The sequence below is a fragment of the Cnephaeus nilssonii genome, assembly GCF_951640355.1.
Source record: "Cnephaeus nilssonii genome assembly, chromosome: 18".
Classification (NCBI taxonomy): Eukaryota; Metazoa; Chordata; class Mammalia; order Chiroptera; family Vespertilionidae; genus Cnephaeus; species Cnephaeus nilssonii.
The window spans coordinates 40167699-40194497 of NC_137089.1; the positions used below are offsets into that span (position 1 = coordinate 40167699).

General features: G+C 41.5%; 1 protein-coding gene across 1 annotated transcript in view; it reads right to left on the reverse strand.

Annotated features, from left to right (window-relative positions):
• Nucleotides 1–745: 745 nt before the first annotated feature.
• TRPA1 (transient receptor potential cation channel subfamily A member 1) overlaps nt 746–26799 on the reverse strand; it is a gene marked incomplete at its 3' end in the record, with an annotated part of 46852 nt that continues 20798 nt past the window's right edge. Inside the window, exons 9-27 of the mRNA XM_079796373.1 lie at nt 26670–26769; nt 25737–25837; nt 24557–24726; nt 24307–24471; nt 21331–21448; nt 20236–20402; nt 18386–18479; nt 17091–17150; nt 16488–16580; nt 15117–15187; nt 14420–14582; nt 13374–13463; nt 10576–10745; nt 8018–8147; nt 7416–7598; nt 4286–4354; nt 3750–3863; nt 1544–1641; nt 746–950 (exon numbers count right to left, since the gene is read on the reverse strand). Coding sequence (XP_079652499.1) covers nt 746–950; nt 1544–1641; nt 3750–3863; nt 4286–4354; nt 7416–7598; nt 8018–8147; nt 10576–10745; nt 13374–13463; nt 14420–14582; nt 15117–15187; nt 16488–16580; nt 17091–17150; nt 18386–18479; nt 20236–20402; nt 21331–21448; nt 24307–24471; nt 24557–24726; nt 25737–25837; nt 26670–26769 — 2361 coding nt within the window. The remainder of the gene's footprint in view (nt 951–1543; nt 1642–3749; nt 3864–4285; nt 4355–7415; nt 7599–8017; nt 8148–10575; nt 10746–13373; nt 13464–14419; nt 14583–15116; nt 15188–16487; nt 16581–17090; nt 17151–18385; nt 18480–20235; nt 20403–21330; nt 21449–24306; nt 24472–24556; nt 24727–25736; nt 25838–26669; nt 26770–26799) is intronic.

Consider the following 26799-nt stretch of genomic DNA (forward strand, 5'->3'; position numbering starts at 1 on the left):
TCAAAAGAGAAAAGGGCGTATGTGATGGAGGCATTTTTACAAATCTCAAAAAAACTAAATGCAATGAACATCTCACAATAATTACTGAGGTGACTATATAGGTTTTACATTTATTATGAGCAATAAGAAACAAAAAATACAGAAATAACTCATGCTATCTGTAGTAAAAGTCATGCATATCACAAGGCCTGTGGATTTGAGCCTCAACTCAGAGTGGCATCAGGTGTGCTGGGCGCTGAAGGGTGGGGCCATTTATTACGATCAGAACAGAGCACATGGGGTTCCACCCACAGGATCTTCCAACACAAAAGAGTATGCCAAATGGAAGCAGCCAAGGCGACTCTTCACTGTCTAATGCATTACATATTATATAATTATCATAATTATCGAGCAAGACTCTAGTATTGACATTTGCATTCTAGCTCAACAGTTACATTTATTACTCCTTATCATCAAAAATGCATGTTCTAGCAAATCACTTTCTACCCATTCAAATAGTGAGAGGTAAAGTCCAACTTGAACATATCAGCAAGGATATTCCCAATGCAGAGGGACTGGCAGGAAATGTGATTAGAAATAGATAGTTTACTTCTACACAGGATGCGGTTTCAGAGGGAGAAAAACAGAATCAGCTTTCTGCTTTATCCTCTCTCTCCACACTGGAGATCAGTGTGTGTATCTGTGCATGTGTGTTAACATGCAGGCGATGCACACGCAGGAAGCCCACTGCTAAGGGTGACTCCTGCTAAGGGTTCTGCGTGCGGGCCCTCACTGCTTTCAGCACAGAATTCCACTTGCTATTCCTTTGCTCCAGCTGCTCTCTCTTATACCGGTCTTGGAAAGAACTATGGTTATCTTCATCCTCTGTCTCCGAGATGATTTCCATCTTCTGAATGATGAGTTTAATAAGCTCGTGCTGTTTTTCCAGAAGAGAAGTCACGTCCTTCAGCCTAAAGGGACACACAGGTTTCATGAGTTTATTTCAGCCCTCCACGTGCACAAGGCCTGGGGACCAGAAGTGCTAACAGGTATCGGGTTACCTGTGCTCAGGTTACAGCCTCTTGGACGGTCAGAATCCTGGTCAGGAACACATATTTTCAAAGTATAAGAGATTTTACTACGGTTATACTCTTGGTTCACGGCTGGTTTATTTCGGTTTCCATTTTAAAGATTAAAATACTGTTGCACAGAAAGGTTAAGTGCCTTGAACTTGGGTAAATGAACCCTAAAGTCCTCCCATTTAAGCACTGTACACTATGCATCTGCTCCTGGGAGCCTCACAGTCTTTCAGAGCTTTGATGTGTGACTGGAGATGCTCAGGAGGGATGCATGCAGCTCAGGATACTGTTGAGTGAGTAGCAGCAAATAAGTAGTTGGGGGTTTAGAAACTCTCTCATGATTCCCAATCCCCTGGCAGCATCAGTGAGTTAAAGCATGCCTTAATACAGAACATAAACACAGATATACAGTGTAACCCTTTACCATGCATCATTATTTAAGACTTTTGAGTTTCTCAAATACAGATAAAAGAAGAAATATGTACCGGTATTTCTGCTTCAATATTTCTACTTCTAAAGCTGTATCCGCATTTGGTATTTCTTGTCTGTCTTCTTGGGTGCCAAAAATTTGATGAAATATGCACTGTGGGATAAAAGATGAATAGTTACTCACATTAAACTCAATTCAGGAACTATTTCTTGAACATGTGCCATAATTCAGCTTCTGAACCAGGGCACGCTAGCACGGATATCTAACGAGAGCCATGCCCTCAAGGAGCTCACAGTCTGTTGAGAGAAAGAGACATGCAAAGAGCTGTATAACAAAATTATACACATCACAGAGCAAAGTACATGACATATAAATAATCCAAAAGGAGGGGTAAACTGGAGTGGAGGATTGTTTAGGAAAAGGTTTAAGTGAATCATTTTCATGAGGAAATTCTCATGAAAAATGTCCATCATAAGTGGCGGTATTTCATCCTGGCCTGTGTTGCTCAGTGATTGGAACGGTGTGTGCACTGAAGGGTCTTGGGTTCAATTCCAGGTCGAGGGCACAGCCTGGGTTGCAGGTTACATCAGAGCTACCAGGGCATGTGCAAGAGGCTACGGGGCTATGTGTCTCTCTCAAATTGGTGTTTCTCTCTCTCTCTTTCTCTCCCCCTCTCTCTCTGCCTCCCACTCCCTCTGAAAAGCAATAGAGAAAATATCCTCAGGTGAGGATTAACAACAACAACAAAATAAGTGGTGTTATTTCACACAATATAAGCTATTTCTCTCAAACTGCTCAGCATCGTATGTGACACAACTGAATTTCACATGGGGACATTTCTGAAATGCTATTTTAATATTTTTAAAATTTAGGATCTTTAAATGATTGGTGAACTAGAGAGGATCGAGGGCAGATGTGAAATGACCAGGAGTGAGGTAATTCTAGGAGTCCAGGCAAGAGGAGACCACCCAGGAAGTCTGATGGCCTAAACCTGTGATTGACTGACGTGAGGGGATAGGAAGAGGGAGGGGCAATGTCAAGGTTGCCATCTGCACAGGCAAATGGTGTGGATGTCAATTGACAAAAGGAACTTTGGAGAAGGATGGGCTTTTCCACCCTTTCCGTGTAGGGGATGTTGAGAGGGAGTGATTCGTGGGAAGAGTGAAACGCATGAGCTTGTTTTGCAAGAGTTTGTTTTGAACATGCTGAATTTCAGGGACCTCAGACACACCAGGGAAAATGTCAAGTCAACAGCTGGATACAGGGGCCCAGAATGCACAGAAGAGCTGTAGGCTAGAGAAATCAATCACTGAGCGCCTGTGTTAGGTGGTAATTGCAACCATAGATGTGAGTGAAATCAGATAGGACAATAGTGTAGAGTCAGAATAAAGCACAGGCTGACACACTTAGGTTCCCTTTATCATGTTATGACTACACAATGGACACTTAACCTACAAAGAACTCAGAAAGAATATTCATAGAGAGGGAGCCCAGGGATGGTTAAGATTAGCATCCAGTACTTCTGACTCTTAGTATAGTCCCTTTCCCATTATAATACAAGGGCCTGGCTTAATCTCTGTGTATTTTCTATGTGTATACTCCATGGGTGTGTATCTGTGAATATGTACACATGTGTTCTATATAGGGCACACAGATACACACATACATACATACATCTGCACATATATGTAAGTGATAAGTGATTAGGAAAAACAGCACACCTGCAATGTAAAAAGGATACTTAAACAGAACACCCACCAAGTGTTCTCATAGGGACGTGGCCCATGTTTAACACTGAAGCTGTAGCTGAGCCACCTGGAGAGAGGCCACTGCACTGCCCATCACTTTCTCATCCTGGCTTCATCCTGCACTGTTTTTTTTGTTTTTTTTAAAACAAGCTTATTTGTCTCCCACAGGCAGAGTGACTCAAGGTGTGTAAAAAGACACCCTTTGGGCCTGGCTGATGTGGTTCAGTGGTTGAGCATAGACCTATGAACCAGGAGGTCATGGTTTGATTCCCAGCCAGGGCACATGCCCAGGTAGTGGGCTCGATCTCCAGTAGGGAGTGTGCAGGAGGCAGCTGATGGATGATTCTCTCTGATCATTGACATTTCTCTCTCTCTCTCTCCTTCTTCTTTCCTCTCTGAAATACATAAACATATATTAAAATAAGTAAATAAATAAAAATGAAAAGGCACCCTTTGGGATACACAACAAAGCAGTGTCGCACTGTCTATGCCATGTTTGTTCCATGTACTTACTAGTAACCCTCGGCTGTATCTGGCTCTGTTGGGATAGACGACGATGGATTTCTGATCCACTTTGCGTAAGAACCAGAGAGGCAGCTTCTTCTCTAAGTTGGTATGGAGTTCCACCTAAAGCACATATTGGATTTATCGATAGGGATCATTCATTAGTAGCTGGAATTCTCACACTGCACAGACGAAAGCGTTAGCATATCAACTGAACACTGACTGCTGTGTCACTGACTGCTGGGCGGGTCTGTTTCCTTGGCCCCTGGCAGCCGATCACCTGCCCCTGCCTTTCACCACATCCACCAGCGCGACAGCGGCTAGCTGCCTGGTTGGCCCCATGTTGACCTCGAGAGAGGCTTAGGCAATTTCTCAATTCCTCTGCCAAGATTGTTGTAGATTTTTTTTTTTTTCATTTTTATTCTCTGACGACCACAGGTGCACCAGAGAACATGCACAGCAGGCACGGTACTCAGAAAATGCTTGTTCTCAGGACTCAGCTATGCCTGCACGTGAACGGTTCGCGTGGTGCTGATGACACTCACCTGCATGGCAATCCTCTTCAGCAGGGCGTGCTTCTGGACCTCGGCAATGTCCCCGACTGCCAAACCAATCTGAAGCACAACACGGCATTGAATCACGACCAGCGTAACGGCTCACGTCAAAATGCACTTACGATCTCCCTGGATGCTGTCAGAGTGGCATGGAATTCACCAGCAGGGCCCTTGAACACTTTGCTCCCACACCCCACGGAGAGCTGCGAAGCCTGTATAAGTATTAACAGCGATGGCCACGGTGGTGGGTCCAGTATTGCAAGTGTTATCGTGAAAAGTTAAGACATAAAAATTAATCTGAAATTCATTTTAATTTCAAGCAAAAATATGTTCTTTTGGGGGAGGACGGGAGTGATGTGATATCAAATGCCGTTGGCAATAGCCATGCACCATGCCTGGAAACTACAGGAGTTTAGCATCTAAAATGAACAACATAGAAAAGTTAAAACATCAAAATGAGGGAATGAAGAGATTTATATATTATATATGTTTGGCAGGAAAAGGGACACTTTAGGGGTGGGTGAGGCCCTGGTAAAAACAAATCCTCCTAGAAATCCATGGCTGGGTAGAATTAGGTGAGGGGAAGTTATCAGCTCAGTTCTACTGAGTCCAAATTAACTCACTCTTCCACTGTGAGACACTCAGGACCTGTCTCTGCTGACCCCGCCCCCTGCTTGCTGAGGCCCGAGAGGCTCACAGTCAAGTAAACTCCAGCAGAGAAGGGCTCTGTCTGTCCGTCCAGGTTACCACTATATGCCCATTGCTTAGAATGGTGCAGGACACATAGTAGGCACACAAAAAAAGCTGCTGAATGAATTAGCAGTGAAAGCATATTCCAGGATGTACAAATACAGTCAGCAAATAGCTTTTATCTGGCAGGATAATGTTTTCTGTTTTTAATTTGCAAGTCCCGTGATGGGCAGTCTCTCTGGCTTAGATCCTACATCAGAGGTGCTTGCCTGGCTCTGAAGACATCTGAGCCTGAGTCTGCTGAGCTGTGCATCCCATAATTTATTAATACAAGTTATAAGCTTGTAAGCCTCATAATTTACTAATTAAAATAAGCAATACATTAATATTAAATGTTAATCAAATACTATTAATATTTAATAGTAGCTAACATTTATTGAATGCATATATGTTTTCAATTCTTCATATTAGCTCATTTCAGTCTCACAATAACTTAGGAAGTAGGTTTTATTATTATCTTCCTCCGATTTGTGTCCTCAAAACTATGGTAACAGACTCCGGTGATCGGGTGGGGTAGCTGGCTAAGAAAGTCTGCCCAGCAGAGATGATGCTTGGCCTGAACACTGAAAGCTTAGAAAGAGTTAACCAAGGTGGGGGCTTTTCCAGGAAACGGAGGAGCAGAGCCCAGGAGGCAGGAGGAAAGCCTGGCACACCCAGTGACCGTGCGTGCTGCGTGTCTGGGTAACACCTGCGGACAGTGGGGAGTTGGGTGAAATCCGGGTTGGATCCGGATCATGAGGACGCTGTGTGCTGTGCTCATGGACTGAAGCTTTAGAAGAGTCATAGAAATACACTTGAAAGAGACACTGACGGGCCCAGTGTTTCATGGTCAGGGCCTCACTGTGGTGATCATTTGCAGGAAGGATTAGACACAGAAATGAGATGAGATAGAGGAACTCTTCAGTCTTCTGCAGCAGTGGGGATGAGGCACCATGAGGGCGCGAGCTAAGAGGAAGTAGGTGGGAGAGGCAAAGGTTTATTTTATCGGCAGAAGTGAGGAAAAGGGGGCTGGGTGGGTGGAGAATATCGGAGTCAGCCTGAGGAAGGAGAACAGTGTCAGTCTTGGCCCTGTTGGGTCTGATTTTGCTCCGGGACAAGCAGGTAGTGAAGCTCACTGGGTGCTGTCCGAGCAGATCTGAGGGTGGCACCGGCCTGTACTACTGCTAACCCAAGTTCTCCTCTGGAGAATGGTCTTCCAAACGGAAGTGAGTCCGAGAGACGAATGTGGGCTGCTTTATTATTCTTAGTTGCCATCTTTTATTTTTCTGTGTCACCAAAATAAAACTGGAGTTGTACCAAGTAAGTGAATCAAAACATTAAGTAGTCTGTATTATTATTTTTTCTTTCTGGAAATACTGCCCAGCACGGTTCCTGGTGCATAGTCAGGCTCCAAAAACGTGTGTGGACTATGTGCACATTTGAGTAAACGATAAGGAAAAAATGTGCCCTGTAATGCCGGCTCGAACTCTCCATGGACCTGGGATGCATTCCTGCCTGCATCAGCCAGGATGCTCAGGGCTGGACAGGTTCTCTGTGGAAGGGCAAGGACATGTCCATATCTGCTGGGGTAGCCAGCCTCTGACTTTTTAGAGGGAGCACCTGAATGTCGCAAATACCTCTCACCCTCCCCCGCCTTAAATCTCTGGTCCATGAGAGATTCAAGAGATGAGTTCTTCCTCCTTCACTCCATGAAGGTCTCTGCCTAACCTTTGCCTTATCCTGCTCCCGGCAACCCCAAAGCAGCACCCACCATTCATCTTTATATCCTTATTCTGCCTTGTGGTTCTTCATAGCATTTATCACCCCCAAGACATCATGCTGCATACTTATCTGTTTACTGCTTAACTTCATGACTAGTTTGTAATCATGTAGGGGCTGGGTATTCATCTGTCTTGTTACCACTGTGTCCCAGCACCTGGGTGAGTGTCTGAGTCACTTAGGATAGTGGTCGGCAAATTCATTAGTCAACAGAGCCAAATATCAACAGTACAACGATTGAAATTTCTTTTGAGAGCCAAATTTTTTAAACTTAAACTTCTTCTAACGCCACTTCTTCAAAATAGACTCACCCAGGCCGTGGTATTTTGTGGAAGAGCCACATTCAAGGGGCCAAAGAGCTGCATGTGGCCCGCGAGCCGCAGTTTGCCGACCAAGGACTTAGGAGATCCTTGATAAGCATTTGCTAAGTGAATGCATCTTTGCATCCCTTGGGCCCCACGTTGTGCCTGGCACACACAGGCCTAAGTGAAAGGATGGATTTCACAGGTGTCCCTTTTTCCCTTCTTGGAGGGAGATGGAGGAGGCTCCGAACAATTATTGTGAAATGCCTCAAATGATCAGCAAACAGGAAATACAGGGATACATTACTTACAAGTAAATTCATGAGGACGATTGGGACAAACATTGTGAAGGTAATGAGCTGTATAAAGGACAGAAGTGGATATGCCAGTTCATTTCTCAGAAACGGCTCTAGGAAGGCATCGCGATAATTAATGTCTCCTAGCATCATGCTGAAGGTCTGGATTATGGAAAGCAATGGAGTGCTGAAAGCATCCTGAGGAGAGATGGGAAGGGAACCATGAAATGCAAAATGCATATAATGAAAAACGGTTCCTGGAGAGTAAAATGATAAAAATCGTATTTAAAATATTTTTAAAGTCATAGGACTGCAGCTACTAAGATACAGGGATAAAAACTACCAATAAACTGGTGGCAAAGTCATCAAAATGATCTTTTCTGCACACAAATCATTGTGCATTACACATAAATGTTTTGACAGTGGAAAAAAAGTCATGTAATAAAGCTATATTTCTCCTTCAGTGAAAATCATTTGAATGCCAATATATCAGATAAAATGAAAGTACCCAAATATTGTTGTGTTATTATTGATTTTATACACCATTGAGACTTCAGTATAAATATATATTCCCAATATTTACAGCAACGAAATGAACCACAGGCACAGCTCCTTACCTGTATATTCAAGAGGACGTAAAAGCTGAGTCCAAAGGCCAAAAGGAGGAAGATAAACACGACTGTGGATCTTAACAAAGTCTTCATAATTACCTCCAACATAACGATGAAAATCCCACAGTTCTCAAATCTAGGAAGATTTGAAAAAATAAAATATTTATTCACTTTTTGTTTCAAATGGAATTCCCATTTGACCCAATAATCCCACTTCTAGGAATATATCCCAAGAAATCAGAAACACCAATCAGAAAGAATATATGCACCCCTATGTTCATAGCAGCACAATTTACCATAGCTAAGATTTGGAAACAGCCTAAGTGCCCATCAGCAGATGAGTAGATTAAAAAACTGTGGTACAGCTACACAATGGAATACTAAGCTGCTGTAAAAAGGAAGGAACTACTACTATTTGCAATAGCATGGATGGCTTAGAGAGCATTATGCTAAGTGAAATAAACCAGTTGGAGAAAGATAAATATCACATGATCTCATTCATTTGTGGAATATAATGAACAACATAAACTGATGAACAAAAACAGATCCAGAGACAGTGAAGCATCGAACAGACCGTCAAACCTCAGAGGGAAGGCAGGGGAGAATTGGGGGAGGGGTAGGGATCAACCAAAGGACTTGCATGCATGCATATAAGCATAACCAATGGACACAGACAGTAGGGGGGTGAGGGTATGTGCTGGGGGGAGGGGCAAATGGGGTATTACACAGACATATGTAATACCTTAATCAATAAAGAAAAAAATAAAAATAAAAATAAACCTTGCAGGAAAAAAATACATTTACCACTTTTCTGGCCCAGTGTATTTCATTCGGGGTCAATATTTATCATGCATTAGGCACTAGTTTCCACAGATGAGATAACTGAGGCCAGTTACTTTCCAAAATGAGACATGAGAATTCATGAAGAGTCAAGTCTTATTTTCAATCCGCTCACACTATCTGCCTTTTTTCTTTTCCCTTCTTGTTAATGTTTATCTTTCGTTGTTTTACCACTTGACCAAATTAGGAGAGAGAAATCATAGCTTCCCAGTATCCAAGATGCTGCTACCAGTTGATGAGGGGATGAGAGAGACAAGTTGTGTGGTGCCTTGGTGGGGGGTGATGAAATGAGCTCATGCTCCTGGAGGCACCATTGCAGGCACATACCCATGCTTCACTCTCCCATCCTTGCAGCTCCCTACACTTTCCTGGGTCTCCCCAGCAACCTACATTGTGAAATGTCTGGGTAGATAATGGGTGTCTTCTGACCACTAACTTGTACTTTCCCTTTGACAAGACACCCTGTTAAAAGGGGAGTCACAAGATTTTAAAGCTGAAAGGGACATCAGAGGACGTAGAAGCTCAGTTCCCAGAGACATCCAGGACCTTGCTCAGGTCACTAATAGTGACAAAGCCAAAAGAGTGGCACTGCCTGGACCTGTCTTGATGCCTCTTGCCTTCCAGGTCAGCGCTCTTCCCACCAGAGCCTGTCCTTCTGGGGGGCGGGGCTCAGCCCCACTGCACTGTGCTCAGGACAGCAATGCAGACCTATGCATTGGACCGACTTTGGTAAAATGCCAACATCTGACTTACCAGCTGAGATCTTGGGCAAGTTACTAACTCAGTGCCTCAGCTGCTTCTTTTATAGACTGTGAGCAATAATATTTACCTCTTGTTATTGTAAAGATTGTGTGAAATAACATTTTTAAAAATCCTCACCTGAGGACATGTTTAGAGAGAGACAGAGAGAAAGAGAGAGATAAACATTGATGTGAGAAGAAACATATGTGGGATCAAACCAGAAACCTAGGCATGTGCCCAGAAACCTAGGCATGTGCCCTGAATCAAACCAGCAACCTTTTGGTGTACAGGACGATGCTGCAAAGAACTGAGCCACCTGGCCAGGGCTTAAATTATACATTTAACTCAACATTAGCAAGTGTGGGAGGTGGGGGGGCCTGCTCATTCTTTCCCCTCTAGAATTAAGAGTTTTGGGGTTGACATTTTTCCCTCCTATCACTATTACTCCCCATACCCAACACTTCCTTTTAATTGTTTTAATCTAAAGTAAGTAATTATCAAATAATACCAGGCAAAACAAGAATAGCCAATACTTTTATACCCATTTACTCCCACATTTAATCTAGATTTGACTAGACTGGTGGTTCTGGATTCAAGGTGATTTTTCTACCCAGAGAATAACTGGCAATTATCTAGAGAAATTTTTTATTGTCACACAGGTGGGGGAAGGTTACTACTGGTATCTAGGGGAGAGAGGCCAGGGATGTTACTAAACATCCTACAGTGTACAGGACAGAGCTCCACAACAAAAATTATCTGGTCCCAAATTCCAGTAGTGCCAAGGTTGAGAGAAACCTGGTCTGCACTCTAAGCTTCAAACCTCCCTCCCCTTTTCCTTAATATAAAAGATATCTTCACAGTTTACAACATTGGAAAAGGAATAAGCCAGTTATATATTTATGGGACTTATAATAGCTCTTTTTTATATTAAACATGCCTAAAGGATGTTTAAAGGATATAGAAATCATTGAAGCCAGTTTTACCTCTGAAGATACATTAAGAAGTTCATCCAATAGCAGTAAATGGCAATTGCTCCACATTGCCACTGCACATGAGCTGGTATTCCAATGAACAAGGGTGACACGAAAATGATGCTCGTTGTGTAGATAACCCATTCAGTTCCATTGCTCTGATCCAATAAGTAATTCCTTTTCTGGGGTTGAAAAGAATGAAGAATTACCCCATGTAGAGATCAAGACCTGAGATCTTAGGGATGGATATATATTTGTAATGATTACAAGAGTTTTTTGTTGTTGCAGCTGGGAATTAGGACCAAGGAGCCAGCGCCTGCCATCCTGGACTGAACTGCGCTCCGGGTTCGTATCATTGTTGGAGGTGGCCCAGCCTCTTCTAGTGACCTGGCACCTAGGCAGCCTGATGCCTCTACAAGTTTCTGGGCTTTCCCCATAGAGTCCACTCCATCTTAAGGAAAACTCTGGGGGTGGAGGGACTGCAGGTTGGCTTCGTAATTCCTTTCTGCCTGTATATAGACACGCATGTGGAATTCCCAGGATACACAGCAACTAATTCTGCTTCTAAGGAGGTTTGAGACCTGTGCTAAGACTAAATTACCATGCTGATTTGGTGTATTTTCTATTCTTAAAGGTGTCATGTAGAATAGGCCATTATCAATAAGAAAATGTGGAGACCAAATCTGTAGTTCTCATGTTTGAAAATGACAAGAGATATTACATAATATGCCCTAAATAATTTAGCATACAATAGAACAATACAGTCTAACTCTCAGAATTGTGACTATTTACTGAAACTATATACATACTAGAAGCCCGGTGCATGAAATTCATGCACGGCGGGGGGTTGTCCCTCAGCCCAGCCTGTACCCTCTCCAATCTGGGACTCCTGGAGGGATGTCCGACTGCCCGTTTAGGCCCGATCCAGGATAGGGCCTAAACGGGCAGTCGGACATCCCTCCTGGATCGGGCCTAAACGGGCAGTCGGACATCCCTCTCACAATCCAGGACTGCTGGCTCCCAACTGCTTGCCTGCCTGCCTTCCTGATTGCCCCTAACCGCTTCTGCCTGCCAGCCTGATCACCGGCTAACCACTCTGCTGCCAGCCTGTTTGCCCCCAACTTCCCTCCTCTGCTGGCCTGGTCACCCCTAACTGCCCTCTCCTGCAGGGTTGATCACCTCCAACTGCCCTCCCTTGCAGGCTTGGTCCCTCTCAACTGCCCTCCCTTGCAGGCCGGGTGCCTCCCAACTGCCCTCCCCTGCTGGCCATCTTGTAGTGGCCATCTTGTGTCCACATGGGGGCAGGATCTTTGACCACATGGGGGCAGCTATATTGTGTGTTGCAGTGATGATCAATCTGTATATTATTCTTTTATTAGATAGGATAGAGGCCTGGTGCACGGGTGGGGGCCAGCTGGTTTGCCCTGAAGGGTGTCACAGATAAGGGTGGGGGTTCCCTTGGGGTGTGGGGCGGCCTGAGAGAGGGGCCTGTGGTGGTTTGCAGGCCGGCCACGCCCCCTGGCAACCCAAGGGGAGGCCCTGGTATCTGGAATTTATTTTCCTTCTACAATTGAAACTTTGTAGCCTGGAGCAGAGCCAAGCCTGGAGCTCCGGCAGCCATCTCCGTGGCAGTTAATTCACCTTCTACAATTGAAACTTTGTAGCCTTAAGCGGGTGAGCCCGGCCAGGGTGTGTGGAAAGCTTTGCTTCCCCTGTTGCCGCCGACAACCCTGGCCTGCTCTCTCAAGCTCCATTCTGCCGCCATTTGTTTGAATTTGTTTACCTTCTATAATTGAAACTTTGTAGCTTGAGTGGAGGCTTAGGCCTGCAACGGCTATGGAAAGCTTGGCTTACTCTGTTACCTGGGAAACCTTGCTCTCTGTGGCTGTAGCCATCTTGGATTGGAGTTAATTTGCATACTCGCCCTGATTGGCTGGTGGGTGTGGCTTGGCTGGTGGGCGTGGCTTATGTAGCGGAGTGATGGTTAATTTGCATATTACCATTTTATTAGAGAGGATAAAAGTACTCGGCAATATATATATATAAAACAAATGCAAAGCACTTTTATCATCATGCAAATACCCATGTGCTCATATTATGTAGTGAGGTACATTTCCATAGAAAATGAGGTATTGTGTAAAAGATATAAAACATAGAAAGTAACATGCCCAAAAAGTATACCCCAAAAATGAATAGAAGACTGATGCCATTTATCAACCCAAGCAAGGACCTACAGGTAGTTTACATAATCCTTGTGTCTGATCTGAACTTGGTTCATCCATTTTAAAAAGTAGAGTAGAAAGTAAAAAGTATCTTAAAAAGTTCCCAATTTTACTATAACTTAAAATTTTATGCAATAAATAAAGTATTCTTTTTAGAAGAGGAATAAAAAAACAAAACACATTTGCAATGGAGTCTAGGCCCAAGTAAGTTCTTTATAAACAATTACATTCAAAATTATAAAATTCAAAATCTAACTTTTATGTCAGCAAAATATTAAGTCGCTATCAGAGAAAACACAGAAAAGTCATGTAGCCAGACAGACCCACATGGACTTGTCAGTCTGGACCAATTCGGCTTCGGGTGTGTCAACAGACACCATGCAGGGCAGGGCGTGTATCTAACACCCCGCAATTTCTACATCTGGAGAAGTTTATGCTTGGTATTACCAATCTATACATTTGTCCAGGTATGTGATTTTATTCTGACATTAAAATATTTATTCTGCATATTAAAATATTTACTAAATTAATTTGCATTCTGCATATTAAAATATTTCCAATTTTAGAGATACAAAATGTATTGTTTACCTGTTGGAAAATTTGGACCAGTTCTTTGCAATATCCAAATAAGCTTGATAAAAAAACTAAAATCATACAAACTTTTATAGAATATGAATCCTGAAATAAAAAATAATAATATAAGCACTTACAAGGGTATACATTAAAACAACACAAATTTCTTAATAATTTCCACTATTACATACTTATTTTGTTATCCTTTTGCTTCATTTCTATGTACTGTCCATATTTGCTTTAAACTGAAAATTACTGTGGTGCCAATATAAAGAAGACACATACTCATTTTATAATGTCCTAAGACAGGTTCAGAAATTGCCAATGAAATTCCAAAGGAATATGAATCTATGCAAAAAAAATATTTTACTCTGGTAAAATGTACATAATATAAAATTTATCATTTCAAAAGTTTTACATTTCATCTGTACATTTACATTTTAAAATGTACACTTCTGTGGTATTAAGTACATTCAGTGTTACACACCATCATCACCATCTAGTTCCATAACTTTTTCATCACCCCAAATGGAAACCCTGTACCCACTAAGCATCACTCCCCTCTTCCCACAATCCCTGGCAGCCACAAATCTGCTTTCTTGGACACCAATTTTAAAGTTTTCTATTTCAGCATTGAAGCTAGCATCTCATACATGTCAATTCCTTTAAATTAATTTACAAACTCATTTACTGACCCACTTATTTATATTCCTTCTCACTTCACAAAGGACTTTAGGAGAAACTGTTAGCATATATGAATCCTATAGGCTATCTATAATAATAAAAGCGTAATATGCTAATTAGACCGGACAACCTTCCAGATGAAGCCGGGGCTGCGAGGGAAGCCCAGGTCCCAAGTGCCAGAGAGAAGCCAGTGCCGGCAGCCGGGGGAAGGAAGTCCTACTCTTGCACGAATTTCATGCATCAGGCCCCTAGTTTATAATAATAAAAGTCCTGGTATTTCAAACTTCTAATGGGACTAATATTCTTAAGGAAAAAACACACTTTTTAATAATCTTTTCTTTTAAAAGGTTGGAATATAAACATAAATGGAAAAATACCTTGGTGTCTAATATTTCTAAACGATCACTAGTTTCATTGATGATTCCAGTTGAGTTGAAAGCCATACCTGGCTTTATATTGACAACAAGAAAGGTCATAGGCAGGAGACCAAGGCAATAAGATCCTAGGTTCATAATATGGGCTCTAAACCCATAAGCCAACCTACCAAAAAAAAAAAAATGTAAACCATAATTGAGGAATTGCAACAAAAATATTTCCTTAAGATACTGTGGAAAAAGTAGTTATGATCTCTCTCAGAAATGTATTTGGTAAATTCACTGAACTTTAGAACCAAGAAGACCTTCAAATTCATTTTTTAATTTTCAAAAAAGGAATCACAACTTCCCAGTAAGCCATGAGTTACTTAAAAATCTCTCACCAAGTAATGGAAGAGCAGCGACATTATCCCATATCTACTGATTCCACGTTGGCTCAGGAACACACCTCTCACTTCATTCATGTCCACTAAACTGCAGGGCCCAGGAATGCCTCTCATTGTCTTATATAGTGACTTCCCCCTACCCCAAAATATGTCATTTAATGTAAAAAATAAACATCATCATCATTTTAATACCAAAATACGCCTTCAACACATTTTTTTCAAACATGAAAATACCATTTAAACATAATTATTTAAAAGACTTTTAATAAAATTAATGGAGATAATATTAAAAAGAAATACTACCTAATACCCACCATTTCATAAGTAAATATTCTTTGCACACAGGATGGTTGAGAAGCTCTATGCGGTTATGGTGTACCATTGTCTGATAAATAAGAAAAGAACCATAAAAATACAACCATATGAAGCAATCAAGAATAAACTAAGCTTCTTGTTTGCTGATTTTATAAATTTATCTGATATTACAAAAGTAACAACTATTTGTTTTAGAAAATTTCAGACACCAAAGTTCTATCAAGAATATATTTAAAACACACACACACACACACACACACACACACACACACAAGCTAGAAAGAACCATTTTATACAGGTGCAAGTATTTGATTCAGTTTGTCTATTTCAGTTTCTCACTAGTTGAAGAAATCAGCTTTTCAATCTTATACAAGTTACAACTGGAAAGGACATTTAAGATAAATAAGCAAAAGCTATACCCTTGGTCTTTCCTTGAAGAAACCCAGGCTTATCTTTCTGGAAGCATTTTAAATAGTAAAGTACACATAGCAGTGGTTAAATCAGCCTGTATTTTATAAGTTTTCATGAGTTATTGGAACTACTAATATCTATCTCAAAATTAATTTTTAATTGTTCAGTGAATTCATAGAGGAAGTGATGTTAGCAAGATGATGGAGGAGGAAGCCCCAGAGCCTCCTTCACCCGCTGAGACAGGAGCCAGCAATTTAAACAACACACGGACCAACAGTGAGTAGCCATGTCCTTTCACACCAGGATCTCATCACGTATCTGTCACCTGCTTCCTGTGCAGTTACCTGAGTCTGAGACCCTGGTTTAGACTGAAGTAGATCAGCCTCATGGCTTTTATTACCTCATCTGCTAGAAATGTGCAAGAACTCTTTGGACTAAGAACTGGTTTAGAACAAGTCTCTCGGGAAATTTGGGTCCACACTGAGCATTTAGGGCTTGCTCTCTGATTGCATTTACTCTTCCAGAAGGATCTAAGAGCTTCTGAAAGTCGGAATTTACCATGGGGCCAGTGGTCAGCTGAACTTGGAAGCTATGACTGTTAAATGTCAAGCCCCACATTTTCCTCTGATTTACACTGGAGCAAACTCATAAATATGTGTGTCTGTATGTAGGTGGACAGCCCGTGTTGTCCCTGGTGTATTGGATTCTGGGTTGGGACAGGTTTAACATGACCATGAGGATGAAAGTGATCAAGAGTGTGGAACTTTAAGGAGACCAAATTATAGCAATTGTGAAAAGTTACTGCTTTTTTGTTGTTGTTGTTGTTAACTAAAAATAAAGGTTGGCCCCACATGACAGACATACATAAAACTATAATTCTGGAATTCTCTCCAGGTCCCTTCCTGAACATTGCAGAGCCCATGTAGAAATTACCTGGATAATGAAAACACTGGACTTACATTGATGGTTGTGAGAGGCTCATATGTAACATCCTGTGCATTTTTCTTCGTGAATTCTAATGGACATTGAAGATATTTGAAATTATACTCGATCTGTAGGAGATATAATTTTTAAATTATATAGACCCACAACTGTTCTTGACAAATCACAAGCCTACAATTCTGCTGAAAATTAAGTGATTCAAATAAAACTTGAGTTACTTCATCTGGACGAAAGTAAATTAATTTACTGCATATTACTTTCAAAAAATACATATCCTAGGAAGCTGTTATTTGATTGATTTTTAACACATAGTCATTGATTTTTAACTCATAGTCATAGTCACTTACATCCTTTAGAATTGAATTCTTCAGGCAATACTATACAAGAAAATAGAAGACTAGAAGTAACTCTAAATAATGCTATTAAAAACAATTAAAATATTAGGGGGAAACTGAGGGCCTAAGAGGTAAATTATCTCATAAGTAGGTAATAGAGTAACCTGACAAATGAAGATAATAATTACCACCTTTTGAAATTGGGGAACTCTACTAATACTTTTAATATTCTTTAAAGAATTATAATAAAATAAACTTCAAATTGTAACGGTAAAATAAGCTTACATGGTAGTCTCTGCAGGACTTGTCTTCTGTGGAGGGCATCATGCAGCAATCTAAAAGCACCTTTGGGAGGAAAAGTGGCTAAGATATTGGATAGGAGAGTAGACAGGAGACAGGATTTGATCCCATTTCTAAAACAATACCTGAGACATCCCTTCCCTTCTTTTGCTTCTTGCACCTTCAAGATAAACTATAACCCATGTCATTCAGGAACAAAGTTTAAAAAATAAAATATTATATTAACCACTGCACAACTCAGAAATAAAAGTGATTCAGTAAAATACCATCCACTTTGAGAAGCAAAGTACATTTACTAAAATGAAAGAAATCCTCCACTGGTTTTGCCTAAGATTTGGCATCTTTCTGAGCTTCTAGAGAATATGTGATACTTAAGGATTCCTTTGCCCAGTGCCTTGTAGAGATCATTTCTTGTCCCTCATCAGCTTCCAGCGGAGCCCTGGGGTCTTTCTTTGGCCGAGGTCCCATCTGCATTGCTGGAGCCTGATACTGTGTTTGCTTCTGTACCTCCCTTGCTAAGCACTGGACTGACACGGTCTTCTAGAGCAGCATGGCCAGGGCAGGGGCAATAAAGTTACAAGGAGAAATACTGCAGGCCCTCCAGATGCTTCTTTTTTACTCTTCACAGTTTGGATAGAAGTATATACTAGTATAGAGAAATATAACTCTACTACCAGGGAAGCAATTGCACAAGGACAATACAGGGCAACTAACACTGGGCATTAGAACTGAATATACAAAAGGAGGAGGTGGGAGTGAGAGGCAGGAGGGTGCTTGCCCCACCCAAAGGAGCAGCTGCTACACTGGCCCAGCAATTCCTGCCTTGTGTGCAGGGCAGACCAGTCACCAGATCTTCTGATTTTTACAGGAAGCCAGATATCTAGATCTTTAAGGGGCGGGGGGGGGGGGGGGGCTCCTAGTTTTAAATGTTAGCCACTAATGCAAATTTGAAACAGTAGCATGCATTCCATTAAAAACATCTAGAGGATTTGTTCAGCCAGCAATCGCCATTAGTAATCTCTGCTCTAGACTTGGATTATTTGAATAAAAAAATCTATTGCCCATATATTCTGTATTCCACATAACAACTAATAGGATTCTTTAATTCAAATAGGTCCTTCCTAAATATTTGTTGGCTAACTTCCCTTATGCACTATGGGAAACTAGAAACTTTTTTAAAGATGGAAATTGCTACTATTTAGGTTGTGATTACAACAGTAAATCCTCACATTATATTATATGCCAAGCATATACCCAGGAGTTTAGTTTGGAGAGCTTACTTTCATGCATTCGGGGAGGTATTCTACCATTTCCATGACTGGACATTTGTTGCTTGGAGAATTATGACTAAAAACCCTAAGACATTCTTCCCATCTGTAAAACAAAATAAAAAACACGTCTTAATTCTTTTGTTCAGCACAACCACAAAGCTACCAATTGATACTCAAGCCTGTATCTTTATGAGAAACCTGAATTGATTCCAATGGAACCAATATTTGAACCAAGATGAATCCATGAATAGGGTCCTTGTCCATGAATGGGAATTGGAAATGTGGGCAAATTCCAGGATGGTTGTTATCATCGTTTTTCTCTTTCTCTAAATGCCTTCTAGAGAAGGTAGGCTTTTGCCTTCTTTCCCTCCTGAGATCATAAGCTGGTCATGTTGGGTAGAGACATTCACACTTTCACATACATGGGATAGCAACAAGAGTACTGGGCACAGGATATTTAGCATCTAATCCATTTATTCATCATGTATTGAATTAAACTACAAAGTAACATGGGCCAAGGATATTAACAAGCACAGGTCCTGCCAGAACACTGCAGAGTCTGTCCCTTTCTTCATTTCCATCCAGTTAGACGGGATAAGATATTTACGATACCAAAAAGGAAATAGATCTACAACAGGAAGTAAAGAAGAGCCCATAAGTTACCTCCCAGAGCCAATCTATGTCATAGGAGACTAGTTCTAAAAACTACTCAGACAGATTTTCTGTTAACCCTATCAGCAACTCCATCTAGACTCTAGATTCTAGAGTATCTGCACCATCAGTAGAAAACTTCAAGTTGCACACTTGCGTTGATGGGTGCTTCAGAAGAATGATCAGCCAGGGATCTTGAGGATGTCCCATGCTCACGAACACAGGCCTTATCTGCCTGGAACATGAGATGATTCACCTCTGTGTCCACTACTGGGTGACACTGGCCCTTGTGATTATATAGAAAAACTTTGGCACCAGAAGTGGGACAACCACTCTCCAACTTCATCATAAAAACTCCTGGGAATCTGGTTCAAAAACCCGCCGCCACAACAGACCATGAGTTAAGGGAGATTCATTTGATGGCACTAGTCACAACAACTTGGAGAATATTTTCACCAACATCCAGTTTTTGGGGGTTCTGTTGGCAGGAGAGTGTCGGGGAAGTTCAGATAGGGCAGGGCAGAGTCTACTTGACAGTGACCATGGTGCCAGACACTATAATGCCTGAACCCCCAAGTCTCCCAACACAGCCACGAAGGCAGTCCAAGCTCCAGAGAGGTCAAACAAAATGTCTGCTGTCACCCAAAGAGTTCATTAAACGTTTTCTGCAAATGGCCGATGTTCTCAGTGGTTAAAGCAGAGGGTCTGCAGGGTATATAAGGCCCACAAAATCCTTTGGTGTGGCCCTGTCAAGATGTTAGCAGCAAGTTAATTAAATGATGGATAATTTTGTATGGCCTGAGAATGATATTATAAACATCTAAATGACCATTAGCAGAAAAAAGGTTCCCCACCCCTGGGTTAGAGCGTTAGCCTGAGCACCAAAGAGTCATGGGTTTGATTTCTGATCAAGGGCACGTACCCGGATTGCAGGTTTGATACCCGGCCGGGTCAGGGCTGTCATGCGGGAGGCAACCAATCAATGAATCTCTCTCACATCTATGTTTCTTTCTCTCTTCTCCCCCTCCCTCCCTCCCTTCCACTCTCTCTAAAAATCAATGGAAAAATATCCTCAGGTAAGGATTAACAACAATAACAAAAAAATTTTGATTAACAGCTGAAACTTATTCTCTTTCTGTTTCCTCTCAGGCTGTGAACTATCCCTCATGCCGGAGACACTCAAGGCCATGGACAGGAAGACAGCACACCTTCTGTTCCTGATGGTCATAAGAACCACCTCCTTCCTCTTGTTGTGAATGGCCAGGTGCAGAAAGGAGGCCTGCTGCCGGTTCAGGAGGATGTCCGCGTCGTAGCTCAGGAGGAGGGCGGCAGCCTTGGCGTGGCCTTCCCTTGCAGCCAAGTGCAGCGCTGTGTTCTTTTAGAGGAAATAGAACGGAAATGCAGTGACAATGGCTCACCGTCCCTTGGCTATTTTACTGCCATGTTTCATTGTTGAGCTGCTTAAAAGAAATTAGTAACAAAACTAACCATTCAATACCAAAAAATACATACAATTTAAAACTGGTGTTCAGAATCAAGCCTCAAGATAACGAGTTTATAGTTCAAGCATGGCGCGTGTGTGGGGAGAAGGGGGTGTGTGTGTACGTGAATTCCAAGTGGTTGTTTTGCCTTGTTTTGTTTTTTTGCAGTGGAATAACTCCAGGAGGATCGAGGACAAGCTATTGGGGTAAGGATGCTGCAATGAACACAGAAGAAAATACTTCTGAGAGATTTATCATTTCGTAGAGCAGCGGTTCCCAGATTTTGGGCTTTCACAGGCTTGTACATTTTTTTTTAAGTCAGAGCTTCTATAAGAGTACCAATATTTTGTTTTGCCACATAAAGACATTTTTAGAAAGCAATGACAATTTTCTATCATTTCATGAAAGAATTTAGATCCAATACTTGCCCCCACAAAAAGGAGGAAGAACATCATAGTAGAATAAAGTATAGTCCTTCAAATCAAATACACTTAGTTTTATGAAGACTTACCCCTCTCCTCGCCTCTTCATTTTTCTCAGTTCATCAGAGTGGTGGAAATTTTATCATCAGTCCACACAAACCCTCGAGCCAGTTTCTGCGAGACTGAAGAGGTGTCCTCCACACGCACCCACCCCTTAGCATTCTCCATATTCTGTTCCCCTTTCACACGTTCCTCTCTAAGGGTCAGCATAGTAAGAGCCCAATAAAAGGCTATGAACAGGGCAAGAAAAGGAAGAGGGTGGCTAAGAAGACTTCCTTACCATTTTTGAAGTTTCTTATATGCCAAGATTTTGGGTAGGTATGAAGAACACAGTACGTACCCCATCTTCATCCACCTGATCGGTTGTGCACCTCAAATTAGTGTCAAGAATGACCTTCATGGTCTGAGTGTACCCGCCCAAGGAAGCGTGATGCAAAGCAGTCCAGCCACTGTAGTCACTGTTTGAAGAGATAAGAAAAGACGTGGGCCTTCCCCTGACAGCTGAAATGTGGGACGGCATGCCACCCATTTGAAAGGTAGGTCTTATCACAAAAAAAGCAATCTAAGTTCTAGAAACTAAGTATGACATATTTATAACAAATGAGCTCATTTCAAGCCTAATGAATGGTATTAAATGATCTACCTGTAATGTGATTCACACATGTTTTTTAATTTAGCAGATTAAAGTATATAAACAGCCCTAACCGGTTGGGCTCAGTGGATAGAGCATCAGCCTGTGGACTCAAGGGTCCCAGGTTCGATTCCGGTCAAGGGCATGTACCTTGGTTGCGGGCACATCCCCAGTAGGGGGTGCGCAGGAGGCAGCTGATTGATGTTTCTCTCTCATTGATGTTTCTAACTCTCTCTTCCTCTCCCTTCCTCTCTGTAAAAAATCAATAAAATATATATTTTTTAAAAGTATATAAACATAATATCAGAAACTTTGGGCGGGTGAAACTAGAGTTAGTATGTCTGTATCATACATAGTTATCCCAAGGCTGTAATGTACTTATACACATGATTTTAAATCTTGTTTCTTATTTCATTGAGCATTATATAAAAAATCTCCATGATGGTGGTATGAGTCTTCATGACCACTACTTATTACTACTACTAACAATAATAATAACATCATCTTATAATACATGACTATAAGATACTTAACTTAGTGCCACTTAGTTTACTAAGCGTTCTGGTTCAAAGGGATCTTTCCTCTGTGCTCTTAAAGATGCTTACTTAATCCCTTTGTTGTTTTTTATGTGTGTGTGTGTTTAAATTTATTTTTATTGATTACAGAGAGAGGAATTGAGAGGGAGAGAGAGATAGAAACATCAATGATGAGAGAAAATCATGGATTGGCTGCCTCCTGCACGTGCCCTCCCCCCCCCCCCCCCCAACTGGGGATCGAGCCTACAACCCAGGCATGTGCCCTGACCAGGAATTGCACCGTGACCTCCTGGTTCATAGGTCGACGCTCAACCACTGAGACACGCTGGCTGGGCCTTACATAATCTCTTTGGAAAATGTTTGTCTTTTCTCAGAAATTTAGTATTAAGTATAATTAAGGCTTGACATTTTTCCAAATTATATATAGAAAAAAAAGTGAGATCCTGATATAATTTAATTTCAATTCCAGTGAGCAACTGTGTGAGGGTGCAAGAGCCACTTCGCTATTTCAGTGATGATGTAATTAAGTAACCAGTCTCTGGCCAGGCCCACTGGGGTCCCCTCTGCAGGTTGCTGCCTGGTGTTCCCATGGAAGCAGAAAGGAACTGAGCAGAGCATGCAGTTCCCAGCTGCATCATGACGTTGCTGGGATTGAGAGTCTGATAAAGAAATCGAGTTTTGAACATTAGCTTAATGAGCTCTTTGCTCATTCACCTGGGTGACATTAGCAGCTAGCTCATCATAAGTCTATAAAACTTTTCTGGGTTTTTTTTTCCTTTTACAAAGATGTCATTTAATTATGCTACTCTTTATGATGCGTAATTATTTTAATTTGGTTTTGCTCCTTGTGTGAGAGTTAAGTATAATGAAATTCAGGGGTATTTTATATCTCACTAGAGGCCAGGTGCACAAAATTCGTGCACGGGGGTGTGTGTCCCTCAGCCCAGCCTGCACCCTCTCCAATCTGGGACTCCTCGAGGGATGTCTGACTGCCCGTTTAGTCGGACATTCCCCTCACAATCCAGGACTGCTGGCTCCCAACTGCTCGCCTGCCTGCCTTCCTGATTGCCACTAACCACTTCTGCCTGCCAGCCTGATCACCCCCTAACCACTCCCCTGCCAGCATGATTGCCCCTAACTGCCCTCCCCTGCAGGCCTGGTCACCCCAAACTGCCCTCCCCTGCAGGCCTGGTCACCCCAAACTGCCCTCCTCTGCAGGCCTGGTCACCCCTAACTGCCCTCTCCTGCAGGCCTGGGTCTCCCCCAACTGCTCTTCCCTGCAGGCCCAGTCGCCCCCAACTTCCCTCCTCTGCCAGCCTGGTCACCCCTAACTGCCCTCCCCTGCAGGCCTGGTCACCCCAAACTGCCCTCCCCTGCAGGCCTGGTCACCCCAAACTGCCCTCCCCTGCAGGCCTGGTCACCCCTAACTGCCCTCCCCTGCAGGCCTGGGTCTCCCCCAACTGCTCTTCCCTGCAGGCCCAGTCGCCCCCAACTTCCCTCCTCTGCCAGCCTGGTCACCCCTAACTGCCCTCCCCTGAAGGCCTGATAGCCCCCAACTGCCCTTCCTTGCAGGCCTGGTCCCTTCCAACTGCCCTCCCCTGCTGACCATCTTGTGGCGGCCATATTGTGTCCACATGAGGACAGCCATCTTTGACCACATGGGGGCAGCCATCTTGTGTTGGAGTGATGGTCAATTTGCATATTACTCTTTTATTAGATAGGATGTTGTGGTTTAAAGGGCACTTTTTATGCATACCATTCATCAGATGGAATGAAAAGTATGGGGTATGCGTACATGTACACACACAGTTTTGTACCTGCATTAAAAGATGGTAGTGTGATAATGAAGTAAAATATGAGGAACTGTATTAAAAAGCTCCTGGGAGCTACTCTGCACAAAGCCATTTATTCTGTGACCCTGAACTTCAACTCTGTAAATCTCAGTATCTTGATTCAACAGTTGGCAATGCCATTGACTTCTCTTTCAATATTTCAGAGGTTGCATAGTTTCAAGGAGTAAATTAGATAAAAGTTCATAGGGAGATAGAAAGTTAGGTACCATAATTAAAAATAAAACAGAAAAACAGCCTGGAAATGGCTAACTAGTTTAAAAGAATACTATGTAAATATTCTAATCATATATCCTCACCTGAGAAATAAGGCACCTTTTTTCAGAAGAAGTTGGACAACTTTATCATGCCCATTTTTTGCAGCCAGGTGGAGAGGAGTCATTCCATGAAGGTCACCTTCATTCAGAAGCCTTGTATCGCTCATGTCTCGCAGGAGCCTCTGACAGGTATTGATACGCCCATAACTTGAAAAAATTAGGTTTCATATGTTCAAAGTAAATATCACACAGAAAGATGACAGGCTCATATGTCACATCAACTGACCCTTACCTGGCTGCAAAATGTAGGGGTGATTGTTTATCTTTGCTTTTGGAATTAATGGACACATTAAAGCCAAGTAGGTTATTTACAGAGACAGGGACCCCCTGTCTACATGCATAATGTAGAGGAGTACACCCATCGTTGTCTTCATCCATTACCAGCTCTTTAATGTGTTGCATCTATGGGAAAAAATTAATATTCTAAACATAACTCTGCTATCATGCTAATTATAGTGTTTTTCAAACTATACTATAGCATAGTATTTTCCAACAAGGGTCAATATGTATCCCTTGAGGACAAAAAATATTAATAACCTGAAGGGTGATAGAGTAAGATAAATGTGGATGACGGTGCATGCTGTCTCCCTACAGTGCACATTACTGTGATGTACAAAGGCCCTGGAAATCCTGAGAGTGAGAAATGTACTTAACATCTTTAACCTAACATTTTCCAAACATATAAGACCACGGACCATCCTCTACACCCTCTCTTCCCTCTCCCTCCCCCGCAAATAACAATTTAAGAACTTAATATTAAAGTGCTCTTTTAGGAGAAAGGGATGAAATATTAAAATAAGGTTTACTTTATCTTTTGTTATGGATGTTAAATTTAAAATGGATGCCCAATGAGCAGCTTAAACCAATCAATAACAAACATTTTTATTTAGAATATTCAAATACGTACATTTTTATTCTTCATTAAAGATATTGGCAATGCTGAAAAATATAATGTACTTCAGATACACCTAATAGTCACTCAGCAAATATTAGTCAGTGAATATAAATGTGGAGATAATGTTTTCAACATGTCAACAAGTCAAGTATGATGAGCAATTTTTCTTAATTGATGATAGCATACTGCTAACCCACACACGAACTTGGCCTTTTTATGATACCCAATTCATAATGGTCAAAGAGTGAAGAAAAGCTTACTCAATATAGATAGATGGGGATATACAGGAACCCTCTGTAACTTAGAAAATTCAGTCCCAGTGTAATTTATTATCATCATCATAATCATCACCACTATGTTGTAAATAAATATTTAAATACAGAATTTTTATTTTAAAGTAATTTTTAAATTCCAGAATCAGCCTTCATAATAATAAAAATCATAATAAGCAAAATCACTTTACTCTCTGCTGAACCCAACTCAATTTCTGGGAATCCATACATAAAAGATATATTACCTGCATAAACTCAGGTTGCAAATTTCTTAACCCATAAGGTTGCTGTACAGTCAAATGCAAGAAATTACGTCCAAGATTATCTTTTATGTCTACTTGGGCACCTGAAAAAGTACAATATAAATATTACTTATGTTCATTTATTTAAATCATGGCCTATGGTGGAGTTTTAATTTAAGAAAAGAAAAAAAAATTTATTTAAATCTCTTCCAACCTTGAACTTAAACTAAATATAGTTAAAAATGGGTTTACCTGACTGTGTGTACTGTGTGTAAAGGGGGAGAGAATATATGATTTATTACATTAATTAATATATGAGGTCTTACCTTTGAAAGCATAAACTATAAAGATGAAGAGATTAGAGATCAAGAAAGGTCAGGGGAAGATACCTCTGTTCTTTGTTATCATCACATCAGGTTAGTAACTAAAATGGGAACAGTTGCCGAAACCGGTTTGGCTCAGTGGATAGAGCGTCGGCCTGCAGACTAAAGGGTCCCAGGTTCAATTCCGGTCAAGGGCATGTACCTTGGTTGCGGGCACATCCCCAGTAGGGGGTGTGCAGGAGGCAGCTGACTCTCTATACCTCTCCCTTCCTCTCTGTAAAAAATCAATGAAATATATTTAATAAATAAATAAATAATAAAATGGGAACAGTTACAGTACTTCTACTGCATAAAATTTAACCATTGAGAGAATATAGATAAAATGTTCAGCAAAATGCCTGGGACATGATAATTGCTGTATAACTATTATCTATGAGTGTTCTGAAATTATCTTTTTAAGTATTGATCCCTGACTGCACTGAATATTATTCTAGACATGGGAAATATTCTATTTATCTTGTATTCAAGCATCTGGCCCAATGCCTAGCCCACACTAAACATTTAACCCAAATGAGTGGCAGTTCTAAAGGTTTGGCCTGGTCCCTTGTGGTACCTTTAGAGAGGAGCAGATTTACAATATTCCAAGATGCCGAAGCCGTTGCTAGTAACAGGGGAGAGCGTCCTTCAGAATCAGTGCTATTAACATCTGCTCCCTAAAATAAGTCATTCAACAAAAAGCTTAT